A 16481-nucleotide genomic window follows, 5' to 3' on the forward strand; every position below is an offset into this window, starting at 1 on the left:
TACAGGAAAGATTTTGTTTTCGTCCCCCATGGATCACCATGCAAGGTAAAGGAGAGTAAGCTGCAAATGTTTGGAACATATCAATGCAGGAATCCCGGGGGGTTAAAAGCACTATAGTAAAATAAAAGTGGTCCGCTTTCTAAGCGTGTTCTATTTTATGCATACTACTGAGAATCGCAGAAAGGGAGTGATTTTGATACTCTGTTCACTACAGTAAAATAGCATAATAATGCAGAAAGTGTGGGGAGGGCAGAAGAAGGAGCGGGGACCCTCTGGTATATCTCCACGCACGTTTTGAATTTCTGGCTAAGTAAACAAACGTAGTCCCACGGAGTTCAAAATTATGGCTGTTAAGATAAAGAATGAATTTGTTTCCGCTCTTGGGGGAGAGCCGGGTCGCAGCGATGCTCTCCGTAATTGCTGTCAGCGGAAGAAAGGGTTAACTTTTAAGGGAAAATGAATAATGCAGCGTTTAGCTTATCACTCCGCATTTTACTTTCTATTCTTTGGTCATCTGGAAGTTGGTGTGAAAGGTAGAGTAAAAGGAGTCAGCGGAGGGGAGCTGGGGTTGTGATAATTTGCACACACATCCCTGTCATTGTTCTGCCTGGAGAGACAGGGCTGGGTTCAAGGCCACATGTGCTCCTGTCATCATTCACATTTCTGCTCCAAGTGCAATACAGAGTGTCAGCTCTCCATCTGTCTTTGCCTGGCAAACGCACGCGCCCAGCATCCTGCCTGCAGCTACGCTGCCACCGCCAGCGCTGATGGCCCTGCTCGCCTCCCTGCGCTCATTCCAGAACAGGAGGCGCTGAGCCCGAAATACGCTCGCTTTTAGGAGAGAGCCATTTCCAGTGTGGTATATTTTATCCGAGGATGCCTGGTGAGTTAAAATCCTTGCCGCTCTTTGGATTTCAAATGAGGAGACGCTAATTGTTTCTGGATAGCGGTGGTGGCTGTTGTTGTTTTTTAATGTAGCTGGGGGTTTGCAAGCTGGTAGGGATGCGGAGTGATCGCAGATGCTAATTCTGTTGTGTGTGCGCTTGGGGGAGGGGAATTTGTCTGAGCGAACTGCCAAAGACCATGCTTACGGCAGGACTGGATGTTTCAATGAAAAAGGATAGAAACAGTGGAAAGTCACCTTTTTGGGGGATGCAGGTCTCTGCACGGGTGTAATTTCAGCGCAGAGAAATGCAGCTTCGGGCTGCCTTGCCTGCCTGTCAGCTGTGCCTTCTATCTGCAAACGCGTTATCGGCAGAGAGCATTCGCAGCGGTCGCCGATCAGCTGAAGTCGTCTCGTTGAGAAGCTGTTTACGTTAGAGAAGTGAAGGAGATTTCTAAAACAAATTATTTCAGCGTTGTCCTAAATCATAGTCCGTAGCTGTCACCAGACAAATCACTGAAATATGTTAATACAGAATAAAACGGACAAGAAAAAAATTGCTGAATTAGAGAAATTGCTGCGGAGCTGGAAATTTTAATAGGTCAGGTTCCTCCTGAAAATATTATCCTTGGATCTTTAGATCACTTGTCTGATTGATAAGTGTTATTGCCAATGAAAACATCGCTTCTGTGCTGGGTGATTTGTTGGAAGGGTTTTGCGAGAGGCTCGACCACGGCAGAGTGGATTGAATTTGGTGTGTTTTGTTTGTTTTTTTTTTTTTTCGGTAAGGACTGAGCAGAGCCATGTGCCTGATTATAGCAGCCTGTGTCTGTAGATAAAAAAAAAAAAAGAGAGAAAAAGACGGGGATAGAGATCCTACAGCTGGCTGGTTCTTGTGGATTATTTGGGTAGGACGGGCAGAAGAGGCTATGCTTGATCACAGAGAGTCTGTACACCTCGCAGATGGTGTTTGGAAACAGTATCTGCCAGTTTGCTGCAACCACAGTTGCATGTAGGTATTGCCAGTTGTTTGAAGAATGTTTTCCTTTTAGGATTTTTATACATGGTCATACTCTGTGGCTGGTGTGTTTGCTCATCCCCTGGTTGGAACAAGCAAGTGTTTGCTCAAAGCACAAGGCTAGGAGGATTTATACGGTTGAAATATGGGCAAATTAATTTGCATAGATAACAACTGAGGACTGTGAAAGGTCAATTTAACCCTTTAAACTGAAAATTTTGATTTGCATGCATTATATTCCTGGGGATGTGGTATTCATTAGAAATATCATGGCAATTCATTAATGTGGAAAACTGTGCATTCTGCATAACTTGAATCCACTGGCGTTTTCCTTGTATTTGTATGAAACTGTTCTGCTCATGTCGTTTGCTATCTGTGTTCTATTAAGATATTTAAAAGTACTGAAGTTACACAGTCTTGCCAGTTTTGATCCTTGTGTGTGTTATTTGGGGATATTCGCAAACACTACTGGAATGCCTAAGGTGGAGGTTTTTGAAAACCTATTTAAGCCTTTGGCATTTAAATTACTTAATCTACCTGCTGGTTAAAATTTCATGCATCTTTAATCAAAATGGCATGTGCTACACTTCGAGTATGTATACCCTTATCAATACTCGTTAAGCTTTAACATTAAATAAATCTTTAATTTCCAGCAATCTCTTAAAGCAGTAGCAAGCAAGAAGTGTGTTTTAATGTCAGCTCTGAGTGTTAGAAAACCTTGCACTTGGATATAGAGAATACACTAACAGCTGTGACTGGGAGCATGTGCCAGAATGGAGATACTTGAACAGATCTGACACTTGGCTATTTTTGACACCCATCTGCACTTTTTTACTCTCCTCTAGGATGAACTGCCTCTCAATCTGTTCACAGCATATTTTAGCCCTTTAATATTGTGGTGGTGTTTTTTTTTTTTTTTTTTCAAATGGGCATTATTAGCCATCTGGGGCAGATTTTGTATTTTTAAAGTAAGCACATTATGTACAGAAGATTAAAAGGATGTGTATTTTTATGTAATCTGATATTATGTCAATGCTTTTTGTGTATGTGTGAAGTCTTGATTTCAGAAGCGTCCCTTTAGCAATTCTGACATCCAAAGTCCTTATTTTGGAGAAAGAACAGGAAGTAATAAAAGTGGGTTCTGGTTTATGTGTAGTGATAACACTTTTACAGAAAATAAATTTGCTCTTCAAAGACAAACTGTTCGGACTGTTATAATTGCGATTGGCTACTAACCTTCTCACTTCCCTGGCACTCAAAAGCTGCAGCAGAGAGCGTTGCTAATGAAACGTTGTAAAAGCAATTCAGATTTCTTTTGAGGCACTATTGCAACTCTGAGAAAAGTCCCTAGAAAGGTAATCTCGTTAACGTGAGGCTTGCAGTAACCAAGTTAACCATTTTGTCGTTCTGTTCAGTGAACTCTAGGAAGTGCTTATCTCTAAATAACTGATGTTGGGGGAACGGTGTTCAAATCTAATACCATATGCCAATTTGTCTGATTACTGTGTAAGTTTTTCTTAGAACTGTTTATTCCGGACTTTATTTATGAAACATTACAAATCTATCAGTCATTTTATAGTACTTTCAAAGAACAGATGTTGGCCTACAAAATGCTTTATTATTGCCCATGGCAGTATTCAGCATGGTCTCCTTAAAAGGACAATCAGTGATCACAGTCATTGTAGCCCAGAAATAATGCTGTTCTTTCAGAAGATGGCCTGGTATTAGGTCAGACCACCCTTTCTTTACTTCTGCTCTCCAGATGTGGCTGCAACTTTTTTTTTTTAAGTTCATGTTTCAAAAAAATGGGTTTGTTTTCAAAATCTGGTTTTACTTAAGATATCTCCATCCTGGAGTGCATTTCATAAATTGCCCACATATTTTTCTTAGCAGAGAACTTAGCTGGCTGTAATTTTTAACACATGGCCACATCATGTGATATTTTCAAAACATTTGCACATAGCTTTAAGAAGGTCCCAGCAGAAATGATCCATCATCTCACAGCCAGCCCATTTCTTAACAGCATATCTGCATTTTCCATTTAGCAGAGCTATATATTATTAGCTTACATTTTGGGTAGTAAAACAGTGCATTGCTGATTGTAAAACATGGACTTTATTATCTGCTGAAAATTGATTTGGCATTTATAGCCACTGTGTACTAGACTGGCTTTCTGGTTTTAACATTAGTGCTTGCAAGTGATGATTTGTTTAAAGAACAGAAACAAAATTGCCATGGACGTAACTGTTAGTGTCCTAGTAACTGAACATTTGGATTATCCACCTGTTTTTTAAATACATGCGTCTAAATGCTGTTATAGAGCAAAAGTCTCCTAACAGTCCATTAACTGACTTGTTCTGTTTTAAGTTGCAGTTGCTACGCTGTTATATTAGGATAATTCTATGTCTTACAAAACAAGTTTCCTGCCAAACAGGGAAAATGTGTCTGGAAATACTTAAGTCTGAGTGTTAACCTTGCATCATTATTCCAATCATCCTACATAATGACTTTATCTTCTTCAAGTTTCTGGTAGGAGTGAAAAGCTCTTTCCTCTTAAGAGGACTGTGGGTCACTAGGTTCTTCAGATGCATAGATGCACGTCCTATCGTTACAACAACATGTAACAACTCTGCTTTTCAAAGTATTAAGGTTTCCTCTTCCTTTATGGTAGTAATAAATTCTGAAGTCTGCATAACATTATTTCTCTTGTTTCGACCCATGGGGCTGGGAACTGCATCCAGCTATGTATGCATAGAAAGTAGCTAACACATTATGGGGTGTAGATCATATTGCAGAAATAGTTTGTTGTTGTTGTTGTTGTTTTTAAAGCAAGGTCCCAAACACGCTCTCTCTGTGGAGATTTAGTAATTTTAAACTTAGAGTCTTAATTAGAGAGGAACAACGAATCTGTTTCTCAGGACTGGTACTTTGGCAGGGTGTGTGTAGTGTTTAGCACCAATCACATCTTGAGCTGAGGATTTTGGACTCCATAGCAATACATAATTACAAATTAGGGCATGATCACTTTTAGTGTGGAAGTCAATTTGATCTGTTTCTGTGGAATTAAGAGGGCTTGAATACAAAGTTTGGGTAAAACAAATTCCAAAAAGGCTGCGATATACGGATGGGAAACATTTCAATGGAGAAATTGATGCATGTAAGAGCAGGAAAAGATATGGTATGCAGTCTTTTTTGCCTACCGGTTTTCTGATTTGTTCCCTGCCACCTTTTGTCATCAAAGTATATACATCAAGGATAACTCTACAAATATCACTTGCAACCTGATTTCTCAGTACCAGATCGCAGACAAGCTAAACGCAAAAGACGACCTCTGCACTTAAAGCAGCAGATGGCTTTCAAATCCTGAATTGTGTGCCTTTGAGCTACTTTCCCTGCTCTCCTAATTCCAGATGTATCACAGTTTCAGTTTTAAAGTTTTCCAAACATGTAAGTCTCCATCTGTGCATGCTAAAAGCTGTCTCAATATTGGAGCATTAAGCAGGCCAGTGCTCAGGTCACACCTGAGCCTTTTTGGAATTGAGGCATTTCCATGTCTGAGGTGTTTGAACAAATGGATCCGGTAGGTAATCGTGGAGGACACCTAATGTGTATTTAGAAATCTTAATCTCGCAAGTGCCAACTTACTTTCTGTTCCCAGAAATGTCTGTGGTGTAAAATGGAGCACAGAGCAAGTCATGTTCAGGCTAGTAGAAGCTAAATTGGGAAGTCCATAGGGCACAGCACTGCTTGGGCTTTCACTGATAGTCAGACACAGTCCAGCCATATTAGCCCACTTGGCAGGACCAAGTTGAGTACCGTACTATACTAACTCCGCATTCACACAAAATCTGTGAAACGAGTGAAGTCCCTGCTGTGCCATACCGTGCTATCTGTATTTACCGCCTTAACTCTCCACTAGCTTAGTCATCTCTGTGCATGTAGTGTCTGCCTGTTCTTCCTATATGTTGTATGACACAGCCACTAGACAAAATACAGAAGGTTTGCAGGAAGCAGGGGCTGGCAGTCAGACTCTGCTGGGTGCGCACGGCCATCACCGTGCCATAGAAGCAGCTTCCTTGGTATTGCCATTGATTTCAGCCCTTGTCCCCTCTTGAACTGTTTCGTGCTTGGTTCTTGAGCTAAACAAGAGGGATAGAGATTATTTCCATCTGGAGTAACCCGTGGTTGGGTGGTAGCTTCCTTCTGCTGAGGCAGTACGTTATAAACCTGAACCTGAGCAAGCAGAAGGAGGATCTGAATTCTTTGGCTCCTGAAGGGCAGGAGTGAAAAATCCTGTCTCCAATATTTCCCTCATCCATAAGGTTAGTATACTGAACTAGCAACTGCCTAGAGCTTACCTCATCTTTCCTGTCATGAGCTGTCTGCCTCATGGGAGGGTATAGAGAAGATGGAGCCTGACTGTCCTAGAAGGTGTACAGTGATAAGATGTGAGACAACAGACACAAGCAGTGGAACGTGGAAAATCCCATACAGAAACTAGGAGAAAATTCTTCGCCATGAGTGTGAAACAGGATGTCCAGAAAGGTGGTGATATCACCATATTTGAAGACATTAACAAATACTATTGGACAGGCCCCAGCAACCTGATCTAAGTGGGCTTGCTTTGAGGCTGCAGGGGTTGGACGATCTCTTGAGATCCCTTCAACCTGTGTTCCTACTTGGTATATTAGCTGTTTTGGATACCCATTCTGAGGTACTTCAGCCCTGTGTACAGTAGGGGAGAGCAGATCCTCACACAGGTTTTTGTGTTGTTTTAGGGGGAAATTTCAGCAGTACTGAACTTCCAGGCACCTAGAGTTAAACATTCATTGAATCTGGTCTGAAATCAGACTTCATCTGTAACTTGCGGAGTGAATTTTCCCTTTGAATGTTTGTAAAAGAGCTGCATGGTTCAGTGCTGCCTGAAAGGGATATATTACCCATTGTAGTTCATGGAGTTGTGCTAGCACATAGCACATAGTAATTCTTTTATACTGCCTGTTGTAGGTGGAGTATGGAGAAACAACCTGACTGTGAGGGTTACTTGCAGAAAAGCGTGAGAGAACAAGTTGCTGGAAACCTTGAGATTGGAGAGGAGTCACTTCAGCTGGAATTTCACAGTACTATGGCTCTGCCAGCGATTCTGCTTAGGAAGTTACTACTTGTTTTGTCTCTATGCTGCAGCACACCACCTCTTAGTAATATTTGTGCAGCTGATTTAGGACTGTAGTATCAAAAGAAACACTGAAGTCATACAACTTCTAAAAATCTTCTGCCCAAATTCCTATATTATGAAACTACAGCCTCGCTTGACCTATCAATGGTATTGTATAATGAGTTGTGTAATTAGTTATTTCCATTTCTTAAAATAAAATAACTTTATTTTATTGCTCTTGCGATCCGGCATCCTTTAACACTTTCATGAGGAATAGCCACCTAGCAGGACCTACACATCTAAATTAATTTTAATTATCCAGCCACCTATTTCAGGATTAATGTGAATGTATGTTCTGCAACATGTCTGCAACTTAACTGTGCCTTTAAATGGATACAAAGCATAAGTCAAAGGTGGCAGGAAATCTTTCCAAAGTTTGAAAGGAAATATCATAAGCAGTGGACACAATTATTAAGAATACTGCTCATACGGTTCCCATTCATTATGGAAATACCTTTATAGCAGACCATAACAATCTCTGCAGCATTTTTGCATACTGACAATACTGAACTGACAAAAACTGAAAGAACTGTGGAAACAGGGTACCAAAAGGAATCAGTATTGATCATATCTTGGAATAGAGGCTGTGGGGGGTAAGAGGAAGAGAAATTTACTTTGGTAAGGGTTCTTCAGGCTTACTACAGGTTTGTGCAGATTTGTTGTAGGGCCAGGCCTATATCATTCTTCATTAAAAAAGGGTTTTGTGCAAATAAATTGGCATTTGAGGAAGTAAGATTTGCATATTCTTAACTGCTTTCCGGAGAGGTTTGAGTAGGAGTAGGAATGTGGTTTACCTAAGTGTATTGCCTTTTCCAGCTTATTGGTTACATCTTTTCTCTTTTAGGGTTTAATGTGTTATTCTGTCTTCTGCAAGTTACTTAGAAAGCATCTGCTAAAATTTAACATTGCTCCCTTTCAGTTCTTATGCTTTACTGGAATTTTCTTTTTCTGCTTGTAATCCATGTCTCTAAGCACTCGGAGCCGTCCTTTGAGTCTCAGGTTCAGGTTCTTGTAGTCTTCCCTTTCTCTCTTTGATTCTGGTAGTGTTGGTAGATTCACTGTCATGTTCTGCTCCTGTTTTGAAACTGCATCATATTAATGGAATAATATTACAGTTTAGTGTTATAGAATCTTCCACCTCCTTCATTCAAATCTCTCCTTAATCCATGAGTCATGCAAACACATATACCTCTAATAATCATCCTACCACAAGATTACAGTTTGGAAAATGTGTGCCCCCATATCATATGAAAATGCAGTCATAATTTGATTCTTGGTTCTAAACTGTGCCTTCAAAATGTATTATGGTGGCGCTGTTAATCCAGGGCAGCAAGCATATGTGCACAGTGTTGAGTTTTCGTTGTAGCTATTTTAAAATCCAAACAAATGCTACCTTCTATGACTTTCCTACATATGACTTCCTGATATAATTACTCAAAATTTTAAGGGAATCTTTAAGGATTTTGTGCCTTATAGAGCACCAACCACATCATATGTGCTTAGCAAATACAAATTAACAGTTATTGTTTTAATTTTATTTTTCCAGTCCATTTCACCACATAATTGTTGATTGCATAATTATATCTGCTAGCTTTGCACGCAGTTATTTATTGTTTTCTACTTAGCAGAAAGTTTACCAACGGAAGTTTAGAAGAGGTCATTTTCAGTGAACAGTGTTAATGTTTTATTTAGGTACTTTCTTTGCTTGAAACTGTACAAGATACACTTTTAAACTTTTAAAATGATAAACAGTACAATATAAAAATGACCTTTTAAAAACAGGGATTCTATAGTCTTTTGCTTTTTGAGAAGGGATCAAAATCTGTATCAGTTTTGAAAGTATACTCCGAGAAACACTAAGTGAACCACAAGGACATTGAGAGTTACTACCATGCTCAAGTTGAAAGGCACTCATTAAAGCAACTTGGGTTATGTCTGTAAAAGCAGGGGTATAATTAGATGTCCAGCTAGATTAGATTGTACTGTCATTGAATAGCTTTTGAAAGTCTCCAGTTTCCTGCTCAGAAATTTGTTTGCAAAACAGTTTATTGTGTCTTTGAACTTGGTGTTTTTCAATGTTCATCTCTCCGTTGGTAGAGGGAGGACAGTGATGAAGCTCACTTGCTAGAATTCAGGTGGTCCGTATTGATTCAGTTCAACCTTCCACTGGGCTGCGGGACCCCCTTATCATAGAATTCAGAAGGAGATAGTTTTTGTATTTCTCACTCATATTGCATCTTCAAAGTAATTTAAATTGCCTTATTAAGGTAGATTAGACTGCACTGCATTTTTGGAAGCAAATGCAAAGTCTTTTGCAATTTCTGTTGGTATCCATGTAGTAACAGGGCTGTGAGTATATTTTGCTTTTCTGAATTCCTAATAGTAAATGTGAACACTTTCTGAACTCTTGCAAATGAAGATGTGAGACAGTGGTCTCTCTGGGAATTCTGTTTGTTGTCTCTCAGTTAAATTTTTAAAGTATTTTGAAGAATGTTCTTGTTTTGTTAATTCATTTGCATCTTTCTTTACGTTATTCTCTGCTACTGTAAAAGCAAATCTATATTTGAATTTACTGATTTAAAAAAAAAAACTACTGTGCAGGAGGTGAATTTATGCATGAAACTTTCACGGACAGCTTGATATGGAAGCAGCATAGTGAGTTGTTAGAGCAGTATAGTGAGTTCTCCGTTGTCTAAGTGTAAGCAGGTGAAAGGGTCTTTCGTGGCCCTCTTTAAAGCTCCTCTGCATAGCTAGAACTGTGGCTTGTGGAGTGGACATTTGACTTGCATGGTTCCTTCCCAGGACAGCTGGGCGGCCAAACATCTTTCGCTCACATATCAGTTGTTAGAGTAGTAATTTCCCAATTCCTTTCATTTTGAGAAAGGAAAGTGATGGCACCCAGTCCTCAGTGACTGGCAGGAACAGAATTCTTTTGTTTATACTGCCTTAAAGCTTTTACTTCAAACCACTCTTGAAGGTTTGTAGAAGTTCCAAGATAAAAATGCTACTACCTACATTTTGAGTATTGGCTAGCATTTCTCCACAGAGCCACAGGAGAAATGAGCTACTGTCTCTTTAGTTAACTTTTTTTTCACACCAAAAGAGGTCTGTGAATTTTTTAGAATAACTTACTTTTTCTTAAAAACACAGAAAATGTTGATGCCTTGATTTCATCCTGATGACAGCAAACGTGATTGCATAGTTTTGTCTGGAGCATTGGTTCAAGACAGTCTTGAAAGAATGACTGTCTATTACTCAATCATCAAAAATGCTTAATAGTTTTGTCACAAGTGTTTTTCTTTTTTGAGGCTATAAATGTTTTTGCTATTTTGCCACGCTAGACACAGAATACATGTTTTGATAAATTACCCAGTGGGGATTCGGCTGCAGAAATTGATGCTTGCAAAACCAAAATCAAAGCTTCTTTTCTTCTTCTTCTTCTTCTTCTTCTTCTTCTTCTTTGATCATTACAGTAAGCTGCTGAATTTTAAATATATCTGCTTATAAGTCTGAGGTATGCACACGTTGTTGCATGCAGTTGCTGGATTTGGAGGGCTTTTTTCCACAAAATAATAAGAGTATGCAGATGTTCTGATACTGTTCTTTAAAACAGTTGATTGCAGATCCGATGATGAAAGATGATCAGCAGCTAGCATATATCATCATCTTCTGATCCAGCCAGGTTCCTTTGGGAGTCAGCTGTACTGTTTCAGTATGTTGTAATTAAATTGAGTGCTGTTTAGGTGTCAGAAATTACTTTATAATGCAGGATAATGGACTTAAATAGACTTATTTGCACAATGCAGATCATAATCTAGCAAATTACCCTTAAAGGCTATATATTAAGAAACAAAACAAACCCTCCAATATTCAGTAGGAAGGGGGAGAGAAATGGTCTGATTTCTGAGTCAGCCGCTAAGACATCCTTGCATTAGAGTCAATCTGGACTTAATAGATATTAGAATAATGCTTGTTACTTGTGAATGCCAGTTATAAAGTGCTTTGTTTGAAATAGTACCAAAGGAAAAGGTACTTAGCTTTTGTTTTAGTCAGGATTGAATGGAGGTGGGGAAATCCCTGTCAATCACATCTTTAATACCTGGAAAAATCCATCGTCTACAAGCAGCAGTTACACTTGTGGCTTGCTCTTGTGAGTTTTTTTGCCCAATGCCCAGAAAAGTTCCTAGGGGTTGTGAGTACTCAGCATTTTGCAGAATTAGAGTGTAAACATGAGAAGGCTAACACTGTTAGGAAAATAACAGGTTTATATGCTTAGTGAGAGCAGTTTGTGAATCAGCAGGTGGTTTCTAAAATATCAGAAATTATCCAAATATTTACTGATGTGATTTCTCTTTGAAAAATAAAAGTGCTTAAAAACACTTCAACATTAAAGCTTCAAATAAAAAAGCTGATTTTGTTTATTGCAATCATCCTAAGCCTTTTTTATTTGTGGTTTGAATGCGCATACTCTACATTTTCAGTCTTTAGGATCTCATTTTATAATTTGAAGGGCACAGTAGGAGAAAAAAATGAAAACATTTTTCTTGCAAAATATATACTTCAATAGGAGGCATATTTCACGCTTTTTCAAGTGATATCAGAAAATCTGTGTCTTAGTCATGTTATGTGTGTGTCCATACTTCCACACAGAAAACTAGATTGTATTTCTCTGGTCAGATACAATGTGCTTGGCACTGAACTCATTGATAATGCAAAGCAGCGTTGCAATGTTACGCCTCTTTAGAATCATACACATAGGTGTAAACAATCGTCTTGAATCTCAGAAAACAAGGAGTGTCACAGTTCTGGTTAAAAAAAAAAGAAACAGGTAAACTAATTTGCCAGTGTGCTATTTATTAAGTTCCATAAGCTATTTTAAAATTAAACCGTGACCTCCACCCCATAAATGCCTGTTGAATTCTGTATGTCTTTTTTGAAAAGGTTTCAGGTGTGGGGAAAAAAAGATATTCACTTCAAAGATAATTCGGTTTCATCTGTTTTATTTAGTTGCAAGGAAAATATTACTCCCTGCTCCCCCACCCCTCCTTCCAGTTCTTCATTTGCCAATAGTACTGATGGGGAAATATGTGCTGTGCTCCTGATACATAATTTAAAACAATTGTGCGAGCTTTAAACCCAAAGTCTTTCTTCATCTATCATTTATCTCGTGATGTTATCTTTTGTACTCGGTACCCTTCAGTAAGCACAGCCTGACACGTCTAGTGGCCTTTACCTTGTGTGATAAAAAAGATTGAAAAGCTGCTTGGCACCACCTGGAGAAGATGAGGCAACCCTGGAGAACTGTGCTTTAGGAGCAGGTGACTGATGCTAAGAAATGTGCCAGTCTAGGGACACAGCTGAAGGCTTCTAGTGGGCAAGGGGGAGGGGAAGGGAAGGGAAAAAAAAAAGAGCAGGAACATTAATACATCTTCCTGAGGTTTGATGGGACATATACTGCCTACTGTTCCATCTGGTGCTTATGATAGCATGGCATATTAGCATGCTGCAAGTTCATAATGTATTCAGGGCGAGAAAACACCGCTTGCATACCAATTGAGGCGTCCTCTTTCTCAGAGCTGCCTTTGAATTTCAATGATGTTTATGCCTTCTAAGCCATGACTGAACTGAGCATTTCCGCTCTTAGAGGAATAACAGCAGTAAGGGAGTCCTGCTTATGAGGGTTTTCTTTCTCTTCTCTTTTTATTTTTCTCCTGTTTTGTTTTTCTTCTTCCTCTCTCCTCCCAATTTATTTTACTCAAGGAAGTTAAAGACAGGTTGAGTTTTTGGACGAGATAATTACATAGCTTCTGGCACTATTCAATTTGCTTTTTTAAGGCTCTAGTCTGTTTTTCTTTTTGCTCATCTCAGAGTGCTTAAATGTTCTGTTTTATCATATTTTGATGAAATTACTCTAAAAGTAGTGTGATGAAGCATTTAAAAAATAGCACATTGCAATTCTGCTTTAAATCCAGAACTCTTATACTGCCAGTTTAACGAACATCCAATATTTTGAATTACGCATTTCGTGGTAAATTATTTGAGCCCTCCTTCTGCAAAGATTTCCTTTTGACTTTATGTGTACTACCATAACAGGCTAAGTATCTGAAGTTGAGCAGGTATGCAAGGCTTTGTAGGACTGCGGTCTCTTTATCGTTCCCTTGCAGGAAATGTACAGTACGTTCATTTTATTTCTCCCTACCCTGTCCTCTTTGAAACTCTCTTAGAATTGACACTTGATTGGAGACAATCTAAAAATTACACCATAGCAACTCTTGAACTGTACATTTTTTTTCTGAAATGGTCAAAGATTGTGATCCTTTTATGGCGCAGTGCTGTGAAATACTCTGCAGTCCTCTTTCCGGTAGGTTTTGAAGGTGTGAAGTTTACATACAGGGCAGGTTATTTGATGTGGGATTTTCAAGTGTCTGGAGTAATGTTCAAGTATAAGTCACATTTGCCCTTGTTGGTGACTGCTTCTAAACTGCTTTACAAGTTTTTAAAAATTCTACCCCCAAAAAGGAGACTAAGCTTTCTACTTAAGAGGAAAGAATATTAAAACAGTAGTTGTAGTCCAGTCCTGCATAATGAGTGCATTTGGTATGTAATCCTCTACCTGCACAGCTGGACTCTGGTTTCTGCCCAGAACCAACTGTGGTTTGAGGCTTTAGCTTAATCTTTAAAGTATATAACTGTCATGTTAGTATAACTTTAATAAAAATGGACTAGGTACTAGGTAGCACTTTGAACTTCTTCACTCTAATTTAGAATTAATCTACTTGATTACTAGGAAAGAAAAGATCTTGCTATAGTTCTGATCCTTTCTTTCAAGTATATCCAGCCGTGACTTTTTTAAATACATATTTTCAGGCAGTCATTTAGCCACTCTTGCATGGATAAGAAATGAAAAATGCATTAGTCATCTTGACAAAGAGAAACTTCTTTTGATTCACTATCTGAATATCTGTTGTCTGATGGCTTAAGTACATTCCTTGTTTATTGATAGTGCATTTAGATGTAGATATTAATGTCTTGGCTTAAATGCTAATTATTTTTTTTCCTTAAAACCTTCAGGAAGGCTAATGTTACTGAATAGGAATGTGGAGGAGGTAGTGTGGGTAATTCAAGCAAGTTTAGTCAGCACTTACAAGATTCTTGAAATGTTTCTTGATGTCCTACAGAACTGTTAACATCTGCATGGCTTGTGAGAAGAGCCACATTTATTACAGCTGTATGCGAGCTAGAATGTAAAAGGAAGGGAGGGAGGAATCAGAGTTAAGAATGAAGCAGCTGGCTTTCGGTTACAAAGATTTGTCATTTTACTCTCATTACAGACCAACAGTAAACTCTGCTTGGACTCTTTTACATCAGCTTCTTTGACATGACAAGTTGAAGGCTTAGGAGTAACTATCAGTAGATGTAGTGCAACAAAATGCTCGGTTTAAAAGAAAACAAAGGTTTTGGATAAATAATCAGAGGTGAAGTTCAGCATTATGTTCCAGTGTGACATGACATGATGCAGAGCATGTGTCTGAATCTACATTTGAGATGGTGAAAGAAGAGAGAGAAAGACAGAAAAAGGGAATTTAAAAAAAAAAAAAAAGAGAGAGGGTAATAAATGAGAAGGTTTGTGGCCCTCTACAGAAGCAAGGAAATCATATGTTTTCTCACTCCCATTCTTTTCAGGGTTTGGGGTTTTTAGAAGAAATAAAAGTATATTAAGATATTCCTGAGACCCAAAGCCACATTTGTGCTATGTGTTATAGTACAAAACCTGCCTGGACGCGATCCTGGGCAGTGTGCTCTAGAGGACCCTGCTTGAGCAGGGGGGTTGGACTAGATGATCTCCAGAGGTCCCCTCCAACCTCAACCATTCTGTGATTCTGTGATTATCTCACTGTGTTTGTTTGACCTGTTGTTTTCTCTTTTTTTGTGCTAGAAGAAACAAGGAAGAACAATAAGTATCAGAATCCCATTTTCCATTTCACTACTTCATTTAAAAAATTACATACATATTTCCAGGATCAGTTTTTTTCTGCAAATTTTGTCCTCCCCAATTTCTTTCTCAGTCATTGAGACAGATTTACACCCAAGGTATGCCAGTATTGCAGCTATTTCTTGGTTGCCATCATCTTTGTTTCTTTCAATTAAGATCAAAGATTTTTATAGTATTTCTTTCAAATGTATCTATTTGGTATGAATGTAACCTCGTATTTCTCTTGGTCCCCCTGGTTGTAGCTTATTATACTTGCTCTCACCTTTTTTCCCTATGCACTTTAAGTGAGTATATTCCGGGTGTGCTCTTTTAACTTCTCTGTAATGTGCCCAAGCCATTTACAGTAAGAGTGCCAGGATCTGTTCCTTATCTCCTACAGTATCTTAAGTCCCTCAGCAAATGAGAAGGCAACGCATCTAGGCTCCTGTTCTTTGCTGCCCTTCTTCCATGCGTTTGGTTATAGTGAAAACACAAACAGCTCCCCTTTACCAAACAGATGCCTGGGCCAATGAGGTACTCCAAGTACTCCAAGAGTTGCTCCAAGTGTCTTTATCTACTCACACTTTTCTACTGTTCTTACCCAGAGCTATAGCAGATGTCCACTGTGATAACCTACTGTGTTCTTTATCCTTCTATCTCACCTCAGAGTTTTTCTCTGTTACTGTCATCATCATTTAATTATAGCATATGGTACTGTAAGAGCTCTGACATAATTAGAGCCTCATCTTCTTTCCATTCTTTTGACACCACAGCAGAGGCAAAAGCAATTTTTTTAACATTTCAGTTATGAAAACCACTGCATACGATTCAGTTTGTTCACCCCCTCATACTTTCTGAAGCGATGGTTTTAGTTTCTAAAGGCTTATTTCCACTTATTCTTGTGGAAATACCTTTTATCTTAATTTTGGGCAGAATGTTGGCATTGAAAAGAATTATGTGCAAAACCAAGTAGCTTTGTAAGTCAGAGCTCATAATCACCTTTGGAAATGACCTGTTAAGTTTCTAATAGGTCATTTGTATGCACAGGTACTGAAGCTACTTGCTCTGTTGCAATAATTATGAAAAAGATAATGAATAGGAATTTGCTTGGGGACAGCTTTTCTTGTTAACTGCTTAGCATTTCATCTGATTTTTCTTTTTTTGTTTCATAATTGTGAAATTTGCTTTACAGAGTTGTTGCAGTTCAGCAGCTCTCTATTTCTTCATATCCCCGGCAGTTTAAAGCCTACCAGACGAGTACGGACATTTTTTACATCTCCTATTCCAAGCGGAAACCATTTTAAAAAAAAAGTGCTCACAGGAGATCCCACTGAATTAAGTGTCTTTCTGTGCATTGGAGTTGTCTTACCATTGCGATTTCACTTTCTTAGTA

At 38.8% G+C, this 16481-nt stretch overlaps 1 protein-coding gene across 6 annotated transcripts in view; it reads left to right on the plus strand.

The window, feature by feature from the left end:
- RUNX1T1 (RUNX1 partner transcriptional co-repressor 1) overlaps nucleotides 1-16481 on the plus strand; it is a 114223-nt gene that overhangs the window by 34923 nt on the left and 62819 nt on the right. Inside the window, exon 1 of one of the 6 annotated variants that reach the window (XM_009676029.2) lies at nucleotides 654-883. The exons of 3 other annotated variants lie outside the window; for them this stretch is intronic. In XM_009676029.2, coding sequence (XP_009674324.1) covers nucleotides 877-883 — 7 coding nt within the window. In that variant the 5' untranslated portion in view covers nucleotides 654-876. Of the gene's footprint in view, nucleotides 1-653; nucleotides 884-1540; nucleotides 1638-1831; nucleotides 1896-16481 lie in introns of those variants that run through there. 2 more of the 6 variants (XM_068933058.1, XM_068933059.1) reach the window with 2 other exon arrangements.

The sequence above is a fragment of the Struthio camelus genome, chromosome 2 (genome assembly GCF_040807025.1).
Source record: "Struthio camelus isolate bStrCam1 chromosome 2, bStrCam1.hap1, whole genome shotgun sequence".
Classification (NCBI taxonomy): domain Eukaryota; kingdom Metazoa; phylum Chordata; class Aves; order Struthioniformes; family Struthionidae; genus Struthio; species Struthio camelus.